Source organism: Thrips palmi, unplaced genomic scaffold (assembly GCF_012932325.1).
Source record: "Thrips palmi isolate BJ-2018 unplaced genomic scaffold, TpBJ-2018v1 HiC_scaffold_4, whole genome shotgun sequence".
In the NCBI taxonomy this organism is placed as follows: domain Eukaryota; kingdom Metazoa; phylum Arthropoda; class Insecta; order Thysanoptera; family Thripidae; genus Thrips; species Thrips palmi.
In genome coordinates, this window is record NW_023144631.1 from 13,356,226 (window position 1) to 13,378,765 (window position 22,540).

Here is a 22,540-nt window from a genome sequence, read left to right on the forward strand (position 1 = left end):
TTAGATTGAATTTTACCTACGTTATCCGTATGTTACAGTGAATTCGGCGCAAGCATAATACGAAGCAATATTCCTTCGTAATACGAATCTTTTTAGCTTCTTCATTTTAAGATACACAGAAATACCACCTTCATATTATGCTTGCGCCATTTCCTTCGTATTATGGGAAATTTCTTCGTGAAGACATTTAGAGTGTTAACCCGGGCTTTGTAGTTGTGGAACTTCTGTAGGGACCTTGACCCGGACTTTGTTCTTAGAATTCCTGTGATGAAAGGATGCGTAGCTACGATAACTTTGCCAGAAAGCCGGGGTAATTCAAAGAACACAAAGGTTCACCGGAAATGTAACTTTGATGTTTCAAATTTGGTGACAATAGGTGTTAAGCGTGGTTCTTTAACTGTAAGAATTAAAAATTTTTACGGGCTTAGTTCTATGATATAAGGCGGTCTGAATCTCGAGGTGAGACGACTTCGGACTTTTCCGGCGCCCTTGTTCCTCTTCTGCACTCAGCGTTCTGGTGGAACTCATGCACAATGTCTGTTTGCTGCGAAAGCTGGCTGTAAATTTTAGGGCGGCCTATCTGATTCTGACACATTTTGCCGGTTTGTATTAATGGTGTTCTGCACTCTTGGTTTCCAGGACTTAATCCGCCGCAGGTGCCGGTAACGCAGTCAGCATGTCTGCTCCTTCTTCCTTGAGCCACAGTAAGTTGAGTAAGAGCCGCTCCTGCACTCTTTAAAGCCTACGAAGCATTTGCTTCATAACTACGAAGAAAACGAAGTGATTGTGAAATTGCTTCGTGTCATGAAGAAATGCTTCGTATTACGAAGGATTTTGCTTCATAATACGAAGCATTTCTTCGTAGATTGTAAAATTTATTTACAATGCCCTCATTTTCTTCGTATTCCTCGTAGAATTTTTACTGCACGGCGTCCAATCCATTTTGTTGCGACCGGTTGTAGTCTGCAGTTTATTCAAAAGTCAATCTTGTGCCGGTGAAACGAAGTCACTTAAAGTACGCTCTTTCGGGCGTTACTGGTGATGCCGGAGGGAGGGTAAGAAAAGTCTGTCAAGAAGCCCTCCACCCATTCACGCCCTTTTAAAGGGCACTTAAAGAATCGCGCCGTATTAAAGGGCGCAATCCCCTTACGCTCTAAGAATGCTCATGCTTTCGTCTCACCACTGTTACGAATTTTGGCGTTATCGTGGGAAGAGTGAAATTAGTATACACTGCTAGAAATTATTGTTAATTTACGAAATATTTTAGCACGAAACATTTCGTAAAATATTCTTTTAGAAAGGTATCTTGAAATTTAGAGATAATTCCGTACTTTGACATTATAAATCTTGTATTAGCCACAAAACGATATTTGTGATATTTTTAGCAAACATTTTGTGGACAAATGAAACAGTTCTGAAATTGACAAAATACGCCGTACAGATTGCCAAAGCCAGCTGGTCATCGAGCTTCAAATGCCCTTTCAGAGCTGTGGCAGTTAGGCTGCCGGCGGGCCAGAAAGTTCTGGTTTAGAGTCTCCGACGAACATTTTTTCTCAACACTATTTGCTGCATGCTAGGGTGCATGTTACTTACAATTATCACAAATATAAGGGAATGTTTTGTAGATTTACAAAGTATCTTGTAAATTGATGTTTACGATGAATTTTGGAACTTTACGGCATATTCCATCAACTACGTTTTACAAAGCTCTCGTTTATAAAAATTTCCAGTGAAATTTTTGTTAATATACGAAAAATTTTCGAACAGTGTCATTTATTCGTGCTTTTTCATCCTCATGTTCTTACATGATGGTCACCCTTACATCAAAATGGATATCACCATTGGATTCTCCATGCCCTTCTACCCATTTACCATCTTTACTTGCATGTCTGGTGGCACTTTTTGAATGTACACAATCATTGTAGATCTTTCGGGTTTTATTCCTTGCGCACAGGATTTCAAATCCAAATGTTGTCCCAAAAATCTGACAAAGTCACCACATCTTTTTTGGTCTAAATTAAGGGGAGGTTCTACTGAAAATATTGCATTTTTCAAATTGAGCCCCAATGTAAAAATTTGTTGCAGATGTGTAGTAATATATAGTTAATAGTCAAACATGAAATTTAGAGCCCAATACCTCCCTCCAAATCCAGTCGAAGAGGTTTTTTCAGCCTATTGTAGCAATATCTTAAAACATTCTCCTACGCAAAGCATTTTAACGTTAACTGATGTTCTGGACATTTTTCACTTCTTTGGCTCATACGCAATAAAGCGTGGCATCACCAAGACATGGGAACCATCCAATTTATTTTGGCGTTGCTTTTCAGAAAAAAAGACACCAAAATATCAGAAATTTTAACATTTTCTTGAAATTTTATTGATATGCTGTCTTCAAAACACAGCTTATGGTTTTGTAATGGTCCCAGTATCTTGCAAATGCCACGGTTTATCAATTATGAACCAAAGAAGTGAAAAATGCCCAGAACATCAGTTTACGTTGGAATACTTTGCGTAGGAGAATTTTTCAAGTTACGACTAGAAATAGCAGAAAATTCCTCTTCGACTGGGTTGGGGGCTAGGTATTGCTCTCAAAACTTCAAATTTAACTATTTACTATGAAATACTTTAAATTTACAATGAATATTGATAATGGGACTCAATTTGAAGAAAGTAAGATTTTCAGTAGAACCTCCCCTTAAAGAGACAAGGGAGCTAGATTTCAAAATAATGTTTTGTTTTTGTTTTTGATCTCGAAAACAAAAATTATGACTGTTTTCATGCCGCTTTTGGACAGTCATTGACCTGTAATTGAAGATTGAATTTTTTTTGGGACAAAAACTCTCTCTTGTCTTCTTGCTGTTTGATCAATTTAAGCTGTTGAAAAAATCTACCTGGTACGGTGCCCCCCCCCCCTCTTTTTTCAAGCGTTCTTCGACACTAATATTTCTAATGTGATAAGCATCGCGTAAGAAATGCAAAAAGTTTTACTCCGTTTTGGCTGTTTTTGGCCAAGATTTTCACATTTTGGTGCGATAAAAAGATGATGTTTACAATATTCATGGCACTTACAGCATTATAATTGTTTCATTGCGCTAGTAATCAAAGACAAATGGTAGGGTAAAGTGCCGAACATGGATCGGGGTACCAATCATGGATCATTTTTGTTGGTGAGCCCGTACTGCCAAACCAATCGACCAATTTAATTTTTTCTAAGTTCTTCATGAAGTCTGCAACTTTTAACTTCTAGAATCACGCGAGGGGGAGCTGATCAATCTTACCGTTACCCTTACAGTATGCAAGTGAAAAAGTGCCTCTGATAAGGGGTCCGAAAACGGCTTTGTTTCAGGTTAGGTTAGGAGTCAAAATTCAAACCGTTATTAAAAAGAATCCATTCATCAGAAATGTCTCAAAATTTTTTCGTGGCACCTTCAGAGTGTACCCTTTCAAAATTTAGGCGACCGGAAGTTATCGGATCGCCCTTGTCAAAACGCGAGGGGGGTGTTTGGGTCTGACCCACACATGGACAACTAAAATCAGTGAAATTTCAAAGCCCTGTAAATTTCAAAGTATTAGTTATTAAATGGGAGAAGTTCCTGGGAGAAGGTTGTCTTTGTGGTAATCTTGAAATGTGTCAAAAAAAAAATTAGGTCATCGCTTGTTTTAGCCGAAATATAGGACATTTCTAAAAAGTGATCCATGTTTGGTAACCTTACCCTATTGAAGTTGAAACGGGTTCATCATTATACTTGCACTGAATTCCAAACGCTGTGCGTATAGCAGGTATGGTGCAATGCAGCTGAGACATCGCACCATACGTGCAATGCGATAGACATATTGCACCTTACGTGCAATGCATCCCGAAAAGGCCCTGTGCCAATGCATGGGAATGGGGAGGCATTGCACCAATTGACGCTGTACTCATAGCGTTTGGATTCTCAGTGTGGGGTAACAGTGAGAGTGACTTGCCTGCAGACGCCCCGACGGGCCCGTGCGCGGTGTGCGGCGCGGAGGGCCGGCCGTGCTCGCGCTGCCGGCTGCACTACTACTGCGGCACGCAGCACCAGCGGCAGCACTGGGCCAAGCACCGCCACGGCTGCGGCAGCGTGGCGCTGCGCGGCCGGTACGTGGTGGCCACCAAGGACATCCCCGCCGAGACGATCGTCTTGAGGGAAATCCCGCTCGTCATTTACCCCGACTCGCCGAAGCCCGGACTCCCGTTCTTTGAGGTGAGCAAGCACTAGGGTCAGCAAGCCCCTGGGCACAACACTGAGGTAAGCAACGTGGTCAGGAGGCCTCGAAGCACGATATCTTTCTCTGCAACTTGATTGCGCTGGTGAAACAGCATCTGTTAAATGTAATGTTTTGCCCAAGGGGTTACCCACTCAAATTTTTAGCGTACACAGGATTCGTGATTACCAAAATTGCCTTGATTACCAGGATTACTAAGATTACCAGGATTACCAGGATTACCTAATGATTACTATGATCACCTAAACATTACCACGATTACCAAATGATTACCATGATTACCTAATGATTACCATGATTACCTAATGATTACCACGATTGCTCAGTGATTACACTGACTATTAGCATTCTTGGATAATAACCAAGTTCTCTCTTTCACTTGAATGGCTGGCGGTCAACGACTCGTCTCCGGAAACAGAGCTACTGCTAATAATGCATAGTGTATTTGCCGGCCATAGCTCACCATAGGAGCCAAGGTGATGAGGAGTGACGGTGTTGCGCGATTTCGTCTGCTTGGTTTTCTTGGGGTATGGTACAAGATTCTGGCGTGGTCGGGCGTATTGCCGCCGTTCCACCCCTGACTTCTTAAGAGACTTATGAGCGATTCTCACGTTTCGGGGTAGTTTCGTTTCTTCTGACTCCTGTGCCCAAACGAGCGCAGATATCGACATGGGGTTTGTTTCTGATGTTAGGGAGGGCCATTGCCCACTCAACGCACACATTTCGAAAAGTTCTCGTTCGTTGGATTGGTCTACGTAACGTTTGGAATACCCCAAATGTAACTTCCGTGATTGTCCAAAGAGAACATACTCGAACTTTCCGCCCCCAGTGTGGCGGTGTGGTTCGAAAATGCTGCCCACTGTCGATGGGGATTCGAAGCTTGGCATGTCTCGAGCTAATTTCAACCGAAGACTAATACGCCAGACTTCTTTCAAAGGTACTTATGCTGCAACGAAAAATGTCCTCCGTATATTCAATTTAACTACACAAATTTCGAAAAGGCAGCTCTGGACTTCTCCCCAAGCCAAACTTTTAACTTTCCATGACACAAGCCATCAAAGTGGAGTCCCTGGGATATAATTGCATGGGTCGCGGAAATCTAAGATGCTGTATACGGTCTCAAAGCGGGCTAGAGCATTATAAAATGGCGTGTATCAACAATTACCTGTAACTTCCGTGGCACCCTTTACCCAATGTTGCAGCAGCACTAGGTGAAAAAGTTTTCCGCTGAAATGTCGGGCTTAGAGTATCATTTGACCCTGGAACGACTTTGAAGCCACAGCAAACCCGAGTCAGCCGTTAAAGCTGATTTTCACACTTTGTAACTTCCGTGATAACGTAATTTCCGTGATCAAAACACCCACTAAAACGTATGGGAATACCTTATGGCTCATGTTTTTAGGAAGATAGTACAAGGTCTTTACTATAAATACCATTGCCATAACTCTAGTATCATCCAGGACCCCAATAATCAGAAAAACTTAATTGGATATTTCTCACTTTCGGCAAATCAGAGACGCCAAAACTACCCCGAAACGTGAGAATCGCTCTTATAATAAAACAAATTTGTTATTCTATCATTTTTGGGTTAAATATGAGAAACTGCAAACAACTTAATTAATTCTTAATGATAAAATATAGTGGAGAGGCAGCTTCTGTGAGAGTCCTCTTAAGTAGTATCTTCAGCAATAGTTTTGGATAGGAAAATGATAGTGAATTTAATTAAATAGGTTAAAAAAGTGGCACGAGGACGGACATACCAGACACGCCTTCGGGTGGCGTCGGGTCACTTCGGGTGCCCGGGGAAGACACCTCCCCGAGCAGGGGCTATGTCGGCCACTACTCCCACCCACACTGGTGCCTTGCGGGCCTGGCCGGTGGCCTACCTTGCCATTACCATTAAGGGCTAGAGCACACATGATGCCATTTCGGGCCCGACACATGCCCCCCTGCACTGCGGGCGTTAGCCTCCCGCCCACACAGTTGCGATTACCAAGGTTACCACACGATTACCACGAAAACTACAAGATTAGCACGATTACTACAAGATTACCACGATTACCAAGATTACCGAGATTACCACGATTACCCATGATTACCGAGTGGGTGTACACACGATTACCTCAGTGGGTAACCCCTTGGTTTTGCCACTCCTTGTTTACACTGTAAAAAATATGTTGTTAATTTACGACGGAATATTTTCCGAAGGGTTTTTGGGAATGTCCAAAAGTGCACTGTAAATGTTTCTTTCCTACAGGAACTTTTGTAAATCAACGTAGGTTCGTCGTTAATTTATGAAGGTTCTTTGTAAATTTACGATGAAAAATCGTAAATCTTACAAAATCTGTTGTAAATTTACGAAGGGCTTTGTAAATTTACGACGGGCTTCGTTAATCTACGACGGGTCTTCGTAAATCTACGGCGGACCTTCGTAAATAAACGAAGGAAGTGTTGGCAATTTTTTTGCCGAAGGATCCGTCGTTAATTCCAGACGTATAATTACGAAGAATCTCTGTATATTAACGAAGTTTCTTTTTTTAAAAACGAAGGATCTTTGTAGATTTACGAAGGTGCTTCGTAAATTTCCAAAATGAACGAAGGTTTTTGTAAATATACGAAGTGCTTCGTAAATTAACGAAGGAACCGTTGGCAATTTTTTTGCCGAAGGATCCGTCGTTTATTCCGGATATTAATTTTTACGGTGTAATTTCCGGAAGATTTCGCGTCAGTTAATCTGTCGTAACCGTAGCGTGCATGCATAATTGTAAATAGGGTAGAAACGAACGAATCTTCGGCTTTTGGGTGATTTGTATCTCACGTTTAATACTTCCGCCATGATTGCATAAAATTGTATTAGATACATGTTTTCCGGCCGGACGAAGCCAGAAGTTTATCTCGACCCCAGGCTCTAAGCGAAGTATTTAAATGTAGTTTTTCACTGTGGAGGAGTAGTGCGATGGTTAGCCCCTTCCCATTACTTCATATTTTCGCCGTCAGAAGTTAAAATTAGTATAATTTTAATTAAAATTACAAAATTTATTGAAGATAAACAATCAAATTTTGTTGATCTTCTAGAAGATAAAAGGACAGGAAACGAACGGGACAAGCCTTTTAACGATTTGCCGGGCTCGTGCGTATTTACCTGCTACTGAAATATGCCCCTTTTTACAGTACCTGTTAACATGAAATCTTATGGAACAAGTACGGACGTTCCGTACTTTATTCCTCAGTGTATTTCCCGTGCGCAATTGACGGATTTTGTTTTTACGGTGTGGTTCCTTTGCAGAAGCTGTGCCTGGGCTGCTTCGGGGTGCTGACTGGGCGGGGCGGCAAGGTGCAGTGCCGGCGCTGCGGGCTGCCCGTGTGCAGTGAGGCCTGCAGCAAGGAGGCGGCCCACGCGCCCGAGTGCCACGCCTTCCAGCGCGCCAAGTACAGGGTGTCGGCGGGTGAGTGCTCCGCAAACCCAAAGGGTGCACACTGCTAATCCAAGTGTGTACCACTGGTTGGTCCACGCTTTCAAGCATGGAGTTCTGTGCTTGCCAAGCGTGGACCAAGAGGTGGTCCACGCTTCAAAGCGTGGACCAACCAGTGGTCAACGTTTCAAAGCGTGGACCTGGTCCACACTTGGATTAGCAGTGTGTGCTTTTTTTTTTTTTTTGGGGGGGGGGGGGGGGCGCACGACACTTTTTTTCTCGGCGCCTCTCAGAAGATATTATTGCCTTTGTTTCTGTGTTTGCAGCTGAGGTTCGGGGGCAGAGCATCGTCATCTTGACGGCAGTGGGCGCGCTGCGCACTGCTCTGGTTGCGCAAACCGAGCCCCGCCTGAAGAACCTGGAGTGCACCTTGAACTTGGACGCCGAGGGCATGCTGGTAACGACTTTGATTCTGTCACTTGTTTTTCGAGTTGCATCATATTATCATTGGTCAACTGTGCGCTTGTGAAAAACGATTCAATTAATTTCATGCACCGGAGAACGGCATCATGATGTCGGCGTGCACCGTTTTGAAGGGTATTGTGAATGTAAAGTAAAACAAATGGCTTATCAACTTTTTCAACATACTTGAGTGCGCTCAAAAACTTCCACGAAGCACAAAGCATCCCTCGTAACTAGGAAGAAAATGAAGGCATTGTAGAGTTCCTTTTTGAAGAAATGTCTTGTAGTGTGGAAGATTTTGCTTCACGAGCCCCTTCGATTTAGATTCTACAATGCCGTCGTATGTATCGTTTTTCAAAGCGATGCTTCGTAGACTCTTTTCTGTAATGGGAAGTCTTATTTTATGGAGTGCACTCCTTTCAATTGCTTTAACTCAAAGCTGGAGAAGGAGTTTTTGTGAAACACCGAAACTAAAGGTTGACGTAAACCTTAATGGGGTAATGGCTCAGAAACTTCAAGGAGGACTAATACTGCTGAGAAAGCCCTTCGATATGAGCACTTGCCAAAATAAGGGTATCTTTCGTGTCTTTTGGCTCTATAATCGTTATTTTACAACGTATTGAGATGCGGTTTGGTGCGTTGTGTTGGGCTCGACGTCGCCCACTCTTATCCATCTTTAGTCACCACTTTTTCAATTCAGAAGATGTCGATAAAGTGCTCCAAAGGGTCATTTTGTAACGTTCCGGCATGTCCCCCGTCCATAAATTCAAAGTTTCGATGCTTATATTTCAGCTAATATGGAACGTAGAACGATTCTGAGAAGATATTCGGAAACTTTATTATTTTATCTATCATACACATGTTACTGAACTCGTTTTTACGAGCTCGATTTGGGTGCAATCTGTAAACGCAAAATGTCCTCCGTGGTTGACTTTGCGGAACGTTACATGTGAATTATCACGGTTTCTCGCGTTGTACTCTACTGATAGTTCTCGGCCTTGTCGTCAGATTAATCTGTTGCATTTTTGCCGTCGAATGGTGCAAACGGGAACTCTGAGAAGTTAATAGAAAGCTCAGAATCTTGTTTTATAGGTTATGTTTCGGTAGTGTCCGACCATGATTTTAAAATGCTTTTCTGTTCCCCGGGCAAGTTCTAGACCAAACAGAGATATGATTCTATCGGGACGTGTTGAGGAATCTTAAAACAGGAGCTCACACCAAATGGCGTGTTTTAATTCATAGCAAGAGAGTTACTAGGCCTGTTTGAATGACAATGTAACGTTCCGTATCCCGCTGTTTTCTGTAACGTTCCGTGTCTTTCCCCTATACTTTTGATAGGGGCTTTTTGGTCTTTCAGCAATATTGCACCGGGAGCTCGACTGCGTTCAGATATAAGTCGTGGGACATCACTGAATAAATTGGCCGAGAAAAAAGCCGACTTTTCCACATTTTTTTCTTGCGGTTCTATGGCCTTCAAAAGTGCCCCGAATTTTGGCAACTGCTCATATCTCGTACAGCAGTCCGCCGCCCCCCCCCCCCCCCCCCCCCCCTTATGTTTCTTTTTTTTTTTAGAAACTGGCTCTGCAGAGGTTTACTTAATCGCACTTATCGAAACAGGAGAAACTGCCTCTAGACCACCGACGCTTTTCGTTATTCTTACCCACTGGGGGCTCTGATGAAATCTTTCCCTTTTTAAAATGTTGTTTGTCTTTATGTTGATCTCTTCGTTCCCCGCTGCCCTGCAGGTGCTGCCCGAGGCCAAGGAGTGGGCGGAGGTGCACGGCGCCATGAACAAGACGGCGGTGGCCTGGCTGCGGCGGACCGTGGGCATCTCCTGGCTGACCGAGGAAGAGCTGCTGCGCGCCGCGCTCGTCAACCTGCTGCACGGCGACTGCGTCCGGGACGAGACGCCCGAGCGCTTCGGCAGGGCCGGCCTCAAGGTACGCACTCTTACACTATGGCAAAAATGTACGGAACATTCGGTTAATTTTTTTTTGCCAGGATTCTCCGTAGCCCTCTTGTCAATATTCTCTGTAGGCTCTTACATTATTCTCCATAGGGCCTTACAGTATTCTCCGTAGGACCGCACAGTCATCTCCGTAGGGCCTGAAAGACTGTATAGTCCTACGGAGAACACTGTAAGGTCCGGTAAGGTTCTACGGAGAATACTGTGCGGTCCTACGGAAAATACTGCAAGAGCCTATGGAGAATACTGACAAGGGGGCTACGGAGAAATTACCACAAGCTGTTAACATAGTTTTCCGTAGCTTTTAGCCACAGTGTATTGAGTTATCACCTGACAGAACAACGTATCTTCATGGGCAATTCCACGGCAGATGCGCTGTTATGTACGAATGCCACACAATCGTCTGGTGGTGAAAGGCCGCGCCAACATACTACACTATGTTGTACAGTGAAAGTTCTCCAAATTATGGTGAAAATGTTCTATATTATGGAGGTGCAGCTGACTTCGTAACATACAATTGAGAATTCACTGTACCTTATTGGTATTTTGACGAAAATTTCCACCAGAGTATATTGGTGCAGCCTTTCACCGTAGGACATTTACAGTGTTAAGCAAAATCGAGTCGTGGGGGAAACAACTTGAATTTTGGTGTACACTCTCCGCACGTTACTGACTTTTTTGCTCATTTTGTCAGTACTTATGCAATTAATTTGTGCAACTATGTTACGTACTTTTCGTTCTTAAAAGAACTACTTAGGAAAGATGAAATAATGTACCGACAATTGGGTTTTGTACACAATTTTACACTCTAAAAAATAATACAGGATTTTGTATCTTTTTTGATACAAAATTCTGTAACACGTCGATTGGTTGCTAAAAACTGTATCGATGTTACAAAATTTTGTAACGCTATCAGAATGTTACAAAATTGTACTTCATTGATACAGAATGCTGTATCTGATGCAGTATTCTGTAACCATATCTACATTATTTTGTATTGGTGGTGCGTGTTTTTGTAACAACCAGACGTTGATACAAGATTTTGTATCAAATACAAAAATTTGGTACATCGTACCAATATTTTATAAAAATGAAATTTTTTCGTTGAATGTAAATGGGGAGTGTTATTGAGGATGGATTCACAAGTGTCATTTCTTCACAAAACCATCTTTAATTTTCAAATAGTTTACAGATAGCAAATTTAAATAAAGCTAAAATATTATCTTAAATTTACAAATAAAAATTATTAAAAGGCTAAACAATGGGCCAAGTTTCTTCATGTTGAGAGTTCGTTGTATCCTGCGAAAAGAAAAGACAAGTCAAGTCAGACCAAACTGTGTATTTACATGTGCCACTCTGGATAATGTAGAATGTGTACTCACAATCCATTTCTTGCGTCTCTGCATACTCCAAGTCAGTGGTGTCCTCCACACCATCAATTCTTCCAATCCTAGTCAGGTATTCGTTGGCTTTGGCCCTCGCCTCTTCTTTTGTAACTGGACACGCAAACATAAATTTAAGCGTAAACATTGTGTGCAGCATAAGGTTAAAATAACTTCAATAAAGTATCTTTAAGTACCTCCACTTCCCAGTACTGCAACCAACTCAAATGGACAGTCAGGAGTTCTTCTCACTTTGACGATGTCACCTCCTTCATACATTTTGAGTACACCATAGACAGTAAATTTCTCCAAATCTTTTATGAAACAACCACACAATACGTAAGCTCCTTCCATAGTTTGTGAGGACATACTGCAAAAAGAAAGAGTGACTTTCATTGAAACATGAACTCCATAACCCTAAGTCCTACAAAACGATTGCTCACCTGGTGCACTTTGCGGTGTAGTCGGTGTTCCACTGACAAGCACATGTGTTCTGACTTCTGACAGGTTACCGGAAGAAAAACAATCCGTCATCTTCTTCTCTTTTTGACGGCATGGGGACGAGTAAACCAGGCCAGAGGGAAGGAAAACTAGAAGGAAAAATGATGACGCGACGTAAATTTTTCATAGCTTGGAACGGTTTCATTCAAAGTGGAGCCCCGCCCCCCGCTCCCCCCGTTCCCATTAGGAAGAAGCTGTGGCTGTGGCGTGGTGTGGTTGTGTCACGAGAAGTACAGTTTTGTACTCAGATCTGTTCATTTTATTGAAGATGTCACCACCAACCAGAAACCCCATGCCCTCGCGTGGCACTTCAATCCACTTCAAGGCACATTCATCTTATCACATCACAAATATTTTTGAATCTAGGGTGAGTTCTTGCACACGAACGTGCTTTAGTTGCATCGTCTGTCTGCAGTGGTAGAAGCCACGTTGTCTGGCCTTCTTGCTGCTTTTTGTTAAGTTAAAAGCAGCAATCATATAGCGGAAACACTATGTGACAGCTTTGTGAGACAGCTTTGTGACATTAGATATTTTTTATTTCATTACAGGCTTAGGTGGTATTTCATTTTATTCGTCATGACTGGCAGTACGGATCAACTACAGATCGGAACAGCTATCAACTCATCGATGACTGCCAACATTTTTAATCTAACTACAATGGGTTAGTTATTCAGTGTGAAAGATTAGACAGAGCCCTCAACAACACAGCTTTATGACATTGAATATTTTTCTTTCATTACAGGTTTAGATGGTGTTCTATTTTCATCATTGCCGTTACTACCAGCACAGCAACTTCAGATCGGAACAGCCATCACTCATCAACGACAACTGCACCGGGTGAGTTATTCAACAAGAAGTTCAACAAGTGTTTACATCACCACAGCTTTATGACATTTCAACATTTTTTTAAAAATTACAGGCCTAGGTGGTATTCCATTTTATTGTCATGACTGGCAGTACTATCAACTTCAGATCGGAACAGCCATAAACTCATCAGTGACAGCCAATATTTTTTAATCTAACTACAATGGGTGAGTTATTCAATATGAAACATAGACATGGTCCTTATCAAGACAGCTTTATGACATTGAATATTTTTCTTTCATTTCAGGTTTAGATGGTATTCTATTTCATTGCCATTACTGCCAGCACACATCTGTCAGCTTCAAGTTGCATTTATCACATAGGGACTGCCATCGACACATCAATAACAATAAATATTTTTGTGGAGTGAATCGCTGTGAAAAAGTTTTCAATCGTGAGAGTGTTCTCAGGAAACACATTTTGAGACATCATGCACTGAAGGTCAGCCAGCTGGAGGCTAAGAGACTGCCACCGACTGCCTTTAGGGGCAAATACATCTGCTCAGTTGGAACCTGCAAGAAGGAATTCGATGTTTATAAAGGTTTTCTCAGCCATCTAAACTTTCATCTATCCCAAAGTGCCATTGTTGAGTGCCCATATACTGAATGTTTTAAGAAGTACAAGAACAAGAAGTCTTTTTCTTCTCACTTATCAAGATCTCATCGTTCAGCTCCACCTGGCCAGTGCGGACAAGATTCCAGTAGTGCTGATGCTGCTGAAGATCTTTCAGATTATTTAATTACTGAAGATATTCCTGAGAATTGTTTTGTTGATCAAGGGAGTGCTAAGTCAGGTAATGAAGAGCACCTCCTCCTTCAGAACTTGGCTCACTTTTTCATGAAGCTGGAATATCATCATCTCGTTCCTGAAACTGTGATTCAATATGTCTATGGCGAGATGTCTCATGTTTTCTCTCAAGGCCTAGCTCACCTCGACAAAGAAATTAGAAGACAAATGGAACATCATAATATTCCAAGTGAGAAGATTCAGCTAATTATGTCCAGTGCCTTGAAGAATGATCCCTTCTCCAAAACCCTGTGTGATGACTTACGGTCAGATTATATGAGGAAAGAATTCTACAAGAAGACGTTTCCATTTGTTCAACCTGAAAAAATAGAATATGTTCGTACTTTCAAGAACAAACGTGGTGAGCTTATCAAAAGGGATGTATTCTTTTATTATATTTCTATTGAGGAAACACTACGAGCCTGCTTCTTGGACAAGTCCCTAAACTTAAAACTGGAGCCTGCAGTTGTGAGAACTGATGATATCATCTCTGATGTTACCGATGGTTTGGTTTTTCTTGAAAAAGGTTCTTCCAGCAGAATCCGTTGGCTCTGCGTATTGCTATTTACCAGGATGGTGTAGAGGTTGTGAACCCGCTTGGAGCCTCCAAATTGAAGCACAAAATACTAGCTATTATTTATCTATTTGAACTTGGCTGAACATGTAAGATCTCATGTCAATTCTATTAAGCTAGTAGCTTTGTGCAAGGAGAAAGATTTTGTCCATGAGGTGGTGTATGGTAGGATTGTCAAGGACTTGAAAGTTTTGGAAAGAGATGGAATGTATGTTGAAGGTGTTGGCAATGTGAAAGTGGGATTAACTTACATTGCAGGTGATAATCTGGGCAGTCACCAGTTGGGTGGATTTGTGTGTAATTTTAGTTCAGCCAAATACTTCTGTAGATTTTGTCACATTGAGAAAGAAATTTTTCACAGTAAATATGGTGAAACTGTTGAATTTGAATTGAGAACAGTGGAATCCTATGAAGAATGTCTTAGGCTGGGAAAGTCTAAGAAGTATGGCCATAAAGGCGTAAAATTTGATTCAGAATTCAATGAGTTGGAATACTTTCATGCATGTAAGCCAGGCCTCAGCAGTTGTGTTGGACATGATTATATGGAGGGATGCATTGCCTTTGACCTGAAGCTGTTCATTGACTATTTTATCAGTGAGTCCTGGTTCACGCTGCACGAGTTGAATGAAGCTATTGATAATTTTGATTATTCTAAAGAAGAGAAGCGGGATAAACCGCCTCCTGTGCAAGAAGAGGCTGAACGAGTCAAAGGAGGAGCTTGGCAGGTGTGGACACTTTTGCGCCTTTTCCCTCTGATTATGCAGAACTTCATTCTGGATGACACAAATAAAGTTTGGCAAGCTCTTATGTTGCTGTCAGAAATAACTGAAATTGTGTGTGCCCCTGGAATTCATAAATCAATTCTGCCATACCTGCACTGTATTATAATTGAGTACTTAACAGTAAGGAAAGCACTGTTTCCAGAGGTCCCTCTGCGCCCGAAGCACCACTTCATGTCCCACACAGTTCTAAATTATTTATTCTTCGGACCACTTCTCAAGTGTTGGACAATGCGCTATGAGTCAAAGCATTCGTACTTCAAACGCATTGCTCGTGTTGTCCGTTGTTTTAAGAACATTTTATTTACCTTTGCTATGAAGCATGAGTTGTTGCAGTGCTATTTACGCAGTGGAGCAGATTTGAGATGTGATGTAGCTGCTGCTGAAACCAGCAGGCTCTTCATCAGTAATTATTCCAAAAACATTCGGGATGCTATTACTGCCACAGTTGTTTCCCCAGGTGACTTGGAAGAATGTACAAAAATTACTGTAAAAGGAACACAGTATGTAAAAGGTAACATTCTTGTGCTTAGCCAAGATAGTTATGAGTGTAATGTTAGCCTTGGAAGAATCTCCTTAATACTGTTTGACTGTGATCAGATTGTGTACTTTGTGTGTGAGAAGCTACAGACTTCGTACAGGCCTCGACAAAGGCTCTACTCTGTGGCAAAAGTAAAGGGGTTTTGTCTGTGTCCGACAAGATGCTCTCTTGAGCTAAATGTAAGCCCCATGATGTTCAATCTTAAAAAAAAAGTTAGTCAAACTAAAACATGCCATTGTACAACCCCTTTTTTAATATTGACAATATGTTTGTGCATGATAGTTTTATGTACTTTTTATGCAGTCTGTAAGGATTGTTCTCCAATTTTAATAAAATAAATTTTATAACATCAACGCCACTGTACCACCTATCAACCTAATTCCTCAAACATTATTTGCCTTGGCTTTGAAACTCAAGAAATGTCAAGCAAAAGTATCATAGAAAGTTTCTCTCGGGAGATATTTTTGCTATTAATCTGAACCGGCTACGCGACCAGTTATGACAAGAAAACACCTTTGATTCGAATTACATTTCTCATTATTATTATCTATAATGCTTTACAAATACAAAAAGGATTATTTTGAGTCGAGCACACATTATTTGAAAGTATTTGTTGACACCTGTCTTGTCTGCTAGAGGCAGCCATTTTGTCACGTCCTGTACCAACCTCACCATAGTAGTGGTTATTTGAGTTTTGCTTCTGCTTCTCAAGTCTAGAGCAGACCAACACTAATCTTTTTTAAAATCAGATTTAATCTTACTTAAAAAAGCAAAATATAAGTGGAGAATAGTCGTCAGATCGCAGGCTTTCGGTGAAGGTCTGGTCTGAGTATTCATGTTGCGTGGTTGGTATGTTTTAGGCCACTGCTGATGTCAAAATCTGCCAGGAAAGTTTAGCTTTTGACGATGTTCTTCAAATTTGTTCATTCTTTGCCCTGTTTTCTGAACCGATTGACTGGCTTCACTCCTTTTGAGGTAAGTGCTTTTAGAGCCCGGTCCTAGCGACAAGATAGGTTTACTCTGGAAGTTATCCGTACCGGCCGGCTCGAGCCCATGGCTCGTAACACGTTTCTCCGGGGCACTTCTCTTTTTCAGTCTGGTTTACTGTCTTTACTCTATCAGATTTAATATAAAATGCTTCGTTATCACTCTTTGCCAAATTTCATCTTTTATTATCTTGGAAAACATCCATTTCAACCTGTCTTTTGAATCTTATTGTGTGTGAAGTTGAGGTTAGTGTACCAGACATGTTAGGCTTTCTTTACACATTACTGCTTCATTCTTTTTCGTTTATGTAATTTAACTTGTTACTGTGTCTCTTAAATCTTTTTCTGGCCCTCGCACTCGCATCAAATTTATTTTTATGGGAATCTTGGTTAACTCGTGGCCTTTCACTTTCTTGCCTTTGCCTTGCCCTTATCGTAGTTCAGTCGTTTCCTTCCAACTCTTTAACCTTGTCTATTTTATCTCACTCCAGGTTCACTGAGGCGACACCATGTTCCTGGTAAAGAGTGTTTCTCTGGATAGAAAGAAAGCCGTTTTTGTGAGGGCTGCTGGCTTGAATGATCTCATCTCTGAAACCAAGAGCAAGCTGAAACTGATTGGAGACGAATACCAAGTAAGTATCACCCAGGCAGGCCCACATTAACCTAAATAGCAGTGCTTTGTTTGTTCACTGTGATTGATGTTAGAGCTGTTGATCTTACTTTGGTTTTGTCTTAACATTGTGACTTGGATGCCACAGGTTTATCAGGAAGATGATGGGACACTTATTGATGAAGATGCCGTATTTGAAGCACTGTGTGAGGAGGCCAAGTCAAATCAAAAGAAGCTCTGCATCATGTTGCTTCCTTCTGGAATAGAGTGGAGCTCTAAAGATAACAGTGAGGGTAAGTGATAATGACTAGAACGTTTTCTGATTGTAATCAGCTTTATTTTGTTTTGTAATGCATATTTTGATTTTCAGACACATCGTTCAGACCAGAAAGGTCGAGTTCTGAGTCAAGTGGAAATGGTAGTTCCTCTGAGTCGTCAAGTTTAGACTCCGATCTAAGCTCGCAAGACTCACATTCAAGTTCTTCTCATCTGACTCGTGGATTTCCTATTTCAACTGTGATACCATTTCTGGATCCTATTCTTGAAGTTATGGATAACTCTGCTAGTCACCATCCGAAACACTTTCAACATTTGAAGAAGCATGCCATCAAGGAAACCTTCCACACGATTGGAAACTATATGGTGCTCACCCTGAAAGACTACAGCAAGGGAACGGCACGAAGCCTTGCTAGATCAGTTATGAACTATGCCGACAAGAAGTATGCGAAGATCTTCGAAATCATGATTAATGGTCAGCTTTGTGATCCAGGATATAGCTGCTTCGCTCAACAGATCTACGCCTACGTCCAGGCCAACAAGGGCGATGAAAAAATAAGAAGAAAAAGGGGGAAAGTGGGAAAGGGGAAAAGTCCCGCTGAAGAGGAAGAAGTCGATGATGAAGGGCTGAGCCCTCCTACACACCAAGACAGCTACGGCTGTGTTGCCTTTGAAGTCCCTCTGCCCAGTGGTGAGACACCTGAAACACAAGAAAGGCAGAGGTTAGAAGCAGTTGCGGTGAGTCCGGAGTCTTTAGAGGGATTGAAGCTGATGGCCGCTACATATGCCACTCAAAGACTGGACATTAACCGAGGCAAACCCATGATGAGGAACTTACCCAAAATCATGGATCGATGGCCTCTTCTCAAGATAAGTTCGCATCTTATCAACCATGGGGAGGAACTTATTGGAAAAGATGTCAGATCGGTCTGGACTAAAAGTGTCTCTGAGAAGTGGACCAGCATCTATGATTTCATGAAGCACCATTGTCAAATTAACTACAAGGAAACTTCGATTTTGAATGAGCTCATTGCTGACGCAGACAGTTTTGACAAGGGGACTCGCTCCATTCAAGCTAAATGTGCCAGTATATTCCAGCTGATTGTTGGCTTTATGAGTGAGCAGCAGTCTGCCCTGCTAACTGTGGTTCCCGTAAGTTTTAATTTAACAATTTAATATGTTATACATTAACATACTCTTGAGTGTTGACTCTTCATAATTTTGTGAAATTCTAATTTACAGACTGATGCATCTGAAGATGATATGAAAGCTGCTGCTGCTGGAAACGAAGGCTTTCCTTTGGTTTTAGTGAAAGGTATGTCAAATATTTCGTACAGTGGATTAATTGTGTGTGTTAAAGTTAGAGCTAATTTAGTCCATTTTTTTTTTTTTTTTGGGTTTTTCATTTGTTCATCAGACTCTCTTCTTTTCGTGATGTTGGGGGGAAAATCCTAGTTCCAGTGCACAATCCTTCTGAGGCTGTTTTGGTGCTGTTATTATCCCACTACATTTTCAACATAAGCTCCATCCAAAGCTCCACAGCAGCCTGGAATTCTTTTAAAGGTAATGGGAATGCTTCTTCAAATTTTTAAAATTAGGCAGTGTATAAATTTAGCTTGCTTATATTATTCTACAATTTTTTTCAGGTTCTTCCTTCAGGGAAACCCCCCACAAGGAAAACCCAAACGTGCAAAGAAGAAAAGAACAACGGATCCCATTGATTCGAAAGTGAAAGCTTTAGCATCAAAATTATCAAGTTTCAGTTTGGGGTGTTTGAAGTTGGGGTAATGAGTAATGTTTCATTAAACACATGAACAGTATTCACTGCTTTTATCATTCTTTTCCCCAAAGAAACAAGCTATAGCATTTTTTAGTTAAAAATCAGATATTGTTACACCCAAAGATTCTGAAGTCTACAACAGTGCCGCAGGATTTAGAACAGGTTTTAAAGGGTTTTGGGGAAATGACGGTAACAGAAACAAGGATCACAAACGGTGCTTTTTTAGAATCAAGGGTTTCACATTTCTGTGACACTAACAAATTTCTGTAACATTTCTGTTACACATATTTCTGGAACAAGTAACATATTTTTGTAACGCATTTAAGATTTCTGAAACACGTTACAAATTTCTGTAACACACTTTCTGTACACGTTACAAATATCTGTAAAAACACAACAGGATAACAGAACGATGTGATACAGAGAACTGTAGCGCTCCTGATACAAAATACTGCAACATTTGTAGGGAAATTAGCGTAACAAAGGGTTTCAGAATTTTGTATTTAAATTTTTTAGAGTGCAGCAGCCACGAGGCTGCGAGGCACTGCTCTACACTGTTAAAAAAATCAGTTGTAATTTTCATAACATTGGTTGGCATTTTTTTTCACAAACAATTGTTATGAAAATTAAAATCACAAATGATTGTAAATTGTTTTACAATCACGTTATGAAAATTCATATCATGTTATGAAAATTCATATTCGCGTTTGCGAGGTCATTTTAGGGCAGTTAAGGGGGCACACCAGTGAAAATGCAGAGGCTTCGTAAAAACGTTATTCTGATTAAAGTAACGAAGGTAATGGGTTGAAATTTCATTCTGAACGATAAAATATGTCAATTTAACCAAAAAAGTACACGGCAGCCAGGGGCGGTGACGGGAAGGGGGGCTGGGCGCCATCTTCATTTTTCGGTGACACGGCTCCACTTTGCCCAACTTTGTGAAGCCCTCGATTGAGCCACAAACATGGGGTTTCAAAATTTCTCATCAGGACACATGTGGCTATCGTGTGAACCACGGACATGTCGGAAACACAATCCTAAATGTGTTTTTTTGAGAAGCAAAAAAAGAAACTAATTTTTTGACCATATTTTTCACGTTTCCGTGTCTGTGGCTCAGGCCCTGTTCATGCTACGACCATATCCGAGATTCACACGAAAGCGGGAAGTTTAAGGAACATTTTGCCGCAAACCGCACTCAATTATCTCAATTTTTGCGGCCGCAATCGTGGGCACCAGGTATAAAAATGGTGTTTCGAGAAAACGACGTTTGAAGTGAAACTACGGTTTACACGCATTATTCCTCATTACGGACGCAATTTATGACATATTTGAGTTCGGTTTGCGCCATAATATTCCTTTTTCCAACTGCGTTTCGATGGTTCGAGGGTTTTGTCATTGGACTTCAAGTGAAACACCTGCACGTTAACAATTGAGGTAAAATATGCAAAAATAGTTACCTTCTTATGAACTTCAAAAATGTGCCCAAGCCAAAGTAATTGGAATTTTGAGGTGGGGTTTGCGGCGTTCGACTCGGAATGAATAGCAGAAAAATGAGATAAAATAAAAAAGGAGGCCAAAACTTGACGATTTTCACTGGTGTGCCCCCTTAAGGACGACCAAGTGTTCATGTATATGAACACCTATGCGGCCTTATGCCATTTAGTGAACCGATTCTGCTTTTGATCAGTGGGTTTCGAACCCGGGATTTTTGACTTGTGGTGCGCGCTCTTTACCGCTGTGCTACCACGTCCCACGGGAGGCGGAGGGTCAGCTGCCTGATGACTCTACCAGCGCCCCTTGGCCACGCCTCTTGAGCTTAGTTATGAAATTTACTATCGGATTCGGAAACTTACTATTGTGTGCTCAAAATCAACACTTAAGATTCGCAATTTTCAGAACATGGTTTGAAAATTACCAACAATTGTCAATTTTACGAAATTGTTTCGAATTTTCGCATCAAGTTCTGAAAATTGCAATGTTTGTAAATTTCATATCCGTGTTCGGAAAATTGTCATCAAAATTGCTTTGAAAATTCATAATTTTTTTAACAGTGTAGGCTGCACCCCGCAGCCTACAGGATGCCCCAGACAGCCTTCCTGCGCCTGGGCCACGCTGCCCCCGGCAGCTATGAAGCTGCGGGTCACAGCTACATCTCGGCCGCATCCTGCAGCTTCGTGGATGCCATCGGCAGCATCCATATCGCTACTAGGCTTCACTCTGTAGTACATGAAGGTCCCCATGACGACCTTTGAGGGTGCCTGTTGCGCCCTTTGAAGTTCCTGAATACCGCTAGCATCCACCACACCCAGAGGAAGGAATTCTTGTGGCAATCCCGGATTTTCTATTGAATTGTTTTGATCATAATTTACTCCATTCAATCCTAATTTTCTCACTTGGAGCATGGTTTCGATCGATTATGAGAACGTGTTATTCTCAATTTTCGGCCTGTATTGCATGTTCGACTTTAAAAGTGAAGGAGGCGACGGGCATCGATCACCCGCTTTTGGACTAGATTGCCAGCTCGCAAGCCACCGCGCCAATGTGTCGCTGTGTTCAGTGTGCCTCGATAAACGCTATACACTTCGACGCCTGCTCGAGCGTTTAGAAAAATTGAAGAGAGGATCGAACGCGGAAGCTGAGATCAGCTGATGAAGCCCCGGTTTAACAGATTGCAGTAAGGGAGTATGGGGCGATTTGTAACAGATTTTGGAATTATCTATACAAAATTAAGTACATTCTGCATATCGGCGTCAAACTTGTGCCAGTTTAGCAGTCTGGGCCCCTTTATCTAGACTGTGCAGCTCCATTCGATCAATCTGGAATCCGTAATCTTGGGAAAACTAAGACGCTTTCCTAACCCTTGCATGCTGTTACGAATCGCCCCGCAGGGGTGATTTGTAACAGCCATGGGGGTTTTCATAACATCCTACACATTAAATGAAACATCGTCGGGAATGTTATCTCCTCCAGCAGTTGTACTTCGGATGTCCTGCAGACGCCTTAAAATCTACATTAAGGCTGCCGTTGACCGCCTCAGCATTAACTGACCGGCTTTGTCAACCCTAACCTCACTTTTTTCAATTTTGGAGGAAAGAATAGAATAACTCGCTTTAAAATGCATTTTGAGCTGTGTGAATGTATTGGAATTAGGCAGCAGATGATTCGAGAAAGAATTCAAGCATTTAATTGCAAAAAACTACCTCAATTCTTGTTTTTACACGGGTCTGTTACGAATCACCCCAAATGATTGTTACGCAAGAAATACGTCCCTAACTATCACTGGACAAAGTAAAAGCAATTATGCCACGTGGTTTCATTGTAAAGGGGTCACGCTTCAAGGCCCTAACGGTACTTCGATGGTGATTCATACCT

General features: G+C 41.6%; 4 protein-coding genes across 4 annotated transcripts; 3 read left to right on the top strand and 1 right to left on the bottom strand.

The window, feature by feature from the left end:
• The first annotated feature begins 519 nt into the window (after positions 1-519).
• Positions 520-10,226, top strand: LOC117649885. The gene is made up of 7 exons (XM_034393069.1): positions 520-535; positions 640-704; positions 3,973-4,226; positions 7,535-7,694; positions 7,988-8,118; positions 9,869-10,063; positions 10,161-10,226. Exons 2-7 carry the CDS (start codon positions 677-679, stop codon positions 10,224-10,226), a joined length of 834 nt encoding a protein of 277 aa, XP_034248960.1. The 5' UTR covers positions 520-535; positions 640-676.
• Positions 10,227-11,343: 1,117 nt separating this feature from the next.
• On the bottom strand, positions 11,344-12,231 carry LOC117649886. Its single transcript, XM_034393070.1, has 3 exons — positions 11,915-12,231; positions 11,669-11,841; positions 11,344-11,585 (listed from the first exon to the last, which is right to left on the bottom strand). Exons 2-3 carry the CDS (start codon positions 11,838-11,840, stop codon positions 11,344-11,346), a joined length of 414 nt encoding a protein of 137 aa, XP_034248961.1. The 5' UTR covers position 11,841; positions 11,915-12,231.
• Positions 12,232-12,999: 768 nt separating this feature from the next.
• LOC117649887 lies at positions 13,000-15,555 on the top strand. Its single transcript, XM_034393071.1, has 4 exons — positions 13,000-13,003; positions 13,084-14,177; positions 14,313-15,450; positions 15,509-15,555. The coding sequence occupies exons 1-4, from the start codon at positions 13,000-13,002 to the stop codon at positions 15,553-15,555; spliced, it is 2,283 nt and encodes a 760-aa protein (XP_034248962.1).
• A 1,456-nt stretch (positions 15,556-17,011) lies between these two features.
• On the top strand, positions 17,012-19,120 carry LOC117649888. The gene is made up of 5 exons (XM_034393072.1): positions 17,012-17,134; positions 17,261-17,405; positions 17,483-18,540; positions 18,631-18,703; positions 19,035-19,120. Exons 1-5 carry the CDS (start codon positions 17,012-17,014, stop codon positions 19,118-19,120), a joined length of 1,485 nt encoding a protein of 494 aa, XP_034248963.1.
• The last annotated feature ends 3,420 nt before the right edge of the window (positions 19,121-22,540 follow it).

Excerpts from the sequence above, each read along its gene's own strand:
- LOC117649887 (XM_034393071.1), top strand. Across the intron at positions 14,178-14,312 it reads GCAGAATCCGTTGGCTCTGC|CTAGTAGCTTTGTGCAAGGA; the intron begins GTATTGCTATTT and ends AATTCTATTAAG. Across the intron at positions 15,451-15,508 it reads CCCAGGTGACTTGGAAGAAT|CCAAGATAGTTATGAGTGTA; the intron begins GTACAAAAATTA and ends TCTTGTGCTTAG.
- LOC117649885 (XM_034393069.1), top strand. The coding sequence starts at position 677 with ATGTCTGCTCCTTCTTCCTTGAGCCACA. Across the intron at positions 7,695-7,987 it reads CAAGTACAGGGTGTCGGCGG|CTGAGGTTCGGGGGCAGAGC; the intron begins GTGAGTGCTCCG and ends CTGTGTTTGCAG. Across the intron at positions 10,064-10,160 it reads TCGGCAGGGCCGGCCTCAAG|GCTCTTACATTATTCTCCAT; the intron begins GTACGCACTCTT and ends TATTCTCTGTAG.
- LOC117649888 (XM_034393072.1), top strand. The coding sequence starts at position 17,012 with ATGTTCCTGGTAAAGAGTGTTTCTCTGGATAGAAAGAAAGCCGTTTTT. Across the intron at positions 17,135-17,260 it reads TGATTGGAGACGAATACCAA|GTTTATCAGGAAGATGATGG; the intron begins GTAAGTATCACC and ends TGGATGCCACAG. Across the intron at positions 17,406-17,482 it reads CTCTAAAGATAACAGTGAGG|ACACATCGTTCAGACCAGAA; the intron begins GTAAGTGATAAT and ends TTTGATTTTCAG.
- LOC117649886 (XM_034393070.1), bottom strand. The coding sequence starts at position 11,840 with ATGTCCTCACAAACTATGGAAGGAGCTTACGTATTGTGTGGTTGTTTC. Across the intron at positions 11,586-11,668 it reads TGCAGTACTGGGAAGTGGAG|TTACAAAAGAAGAGGCGAGG; the intron begins GTACTTAAAGAT and ends TTGCGTGTCCAG.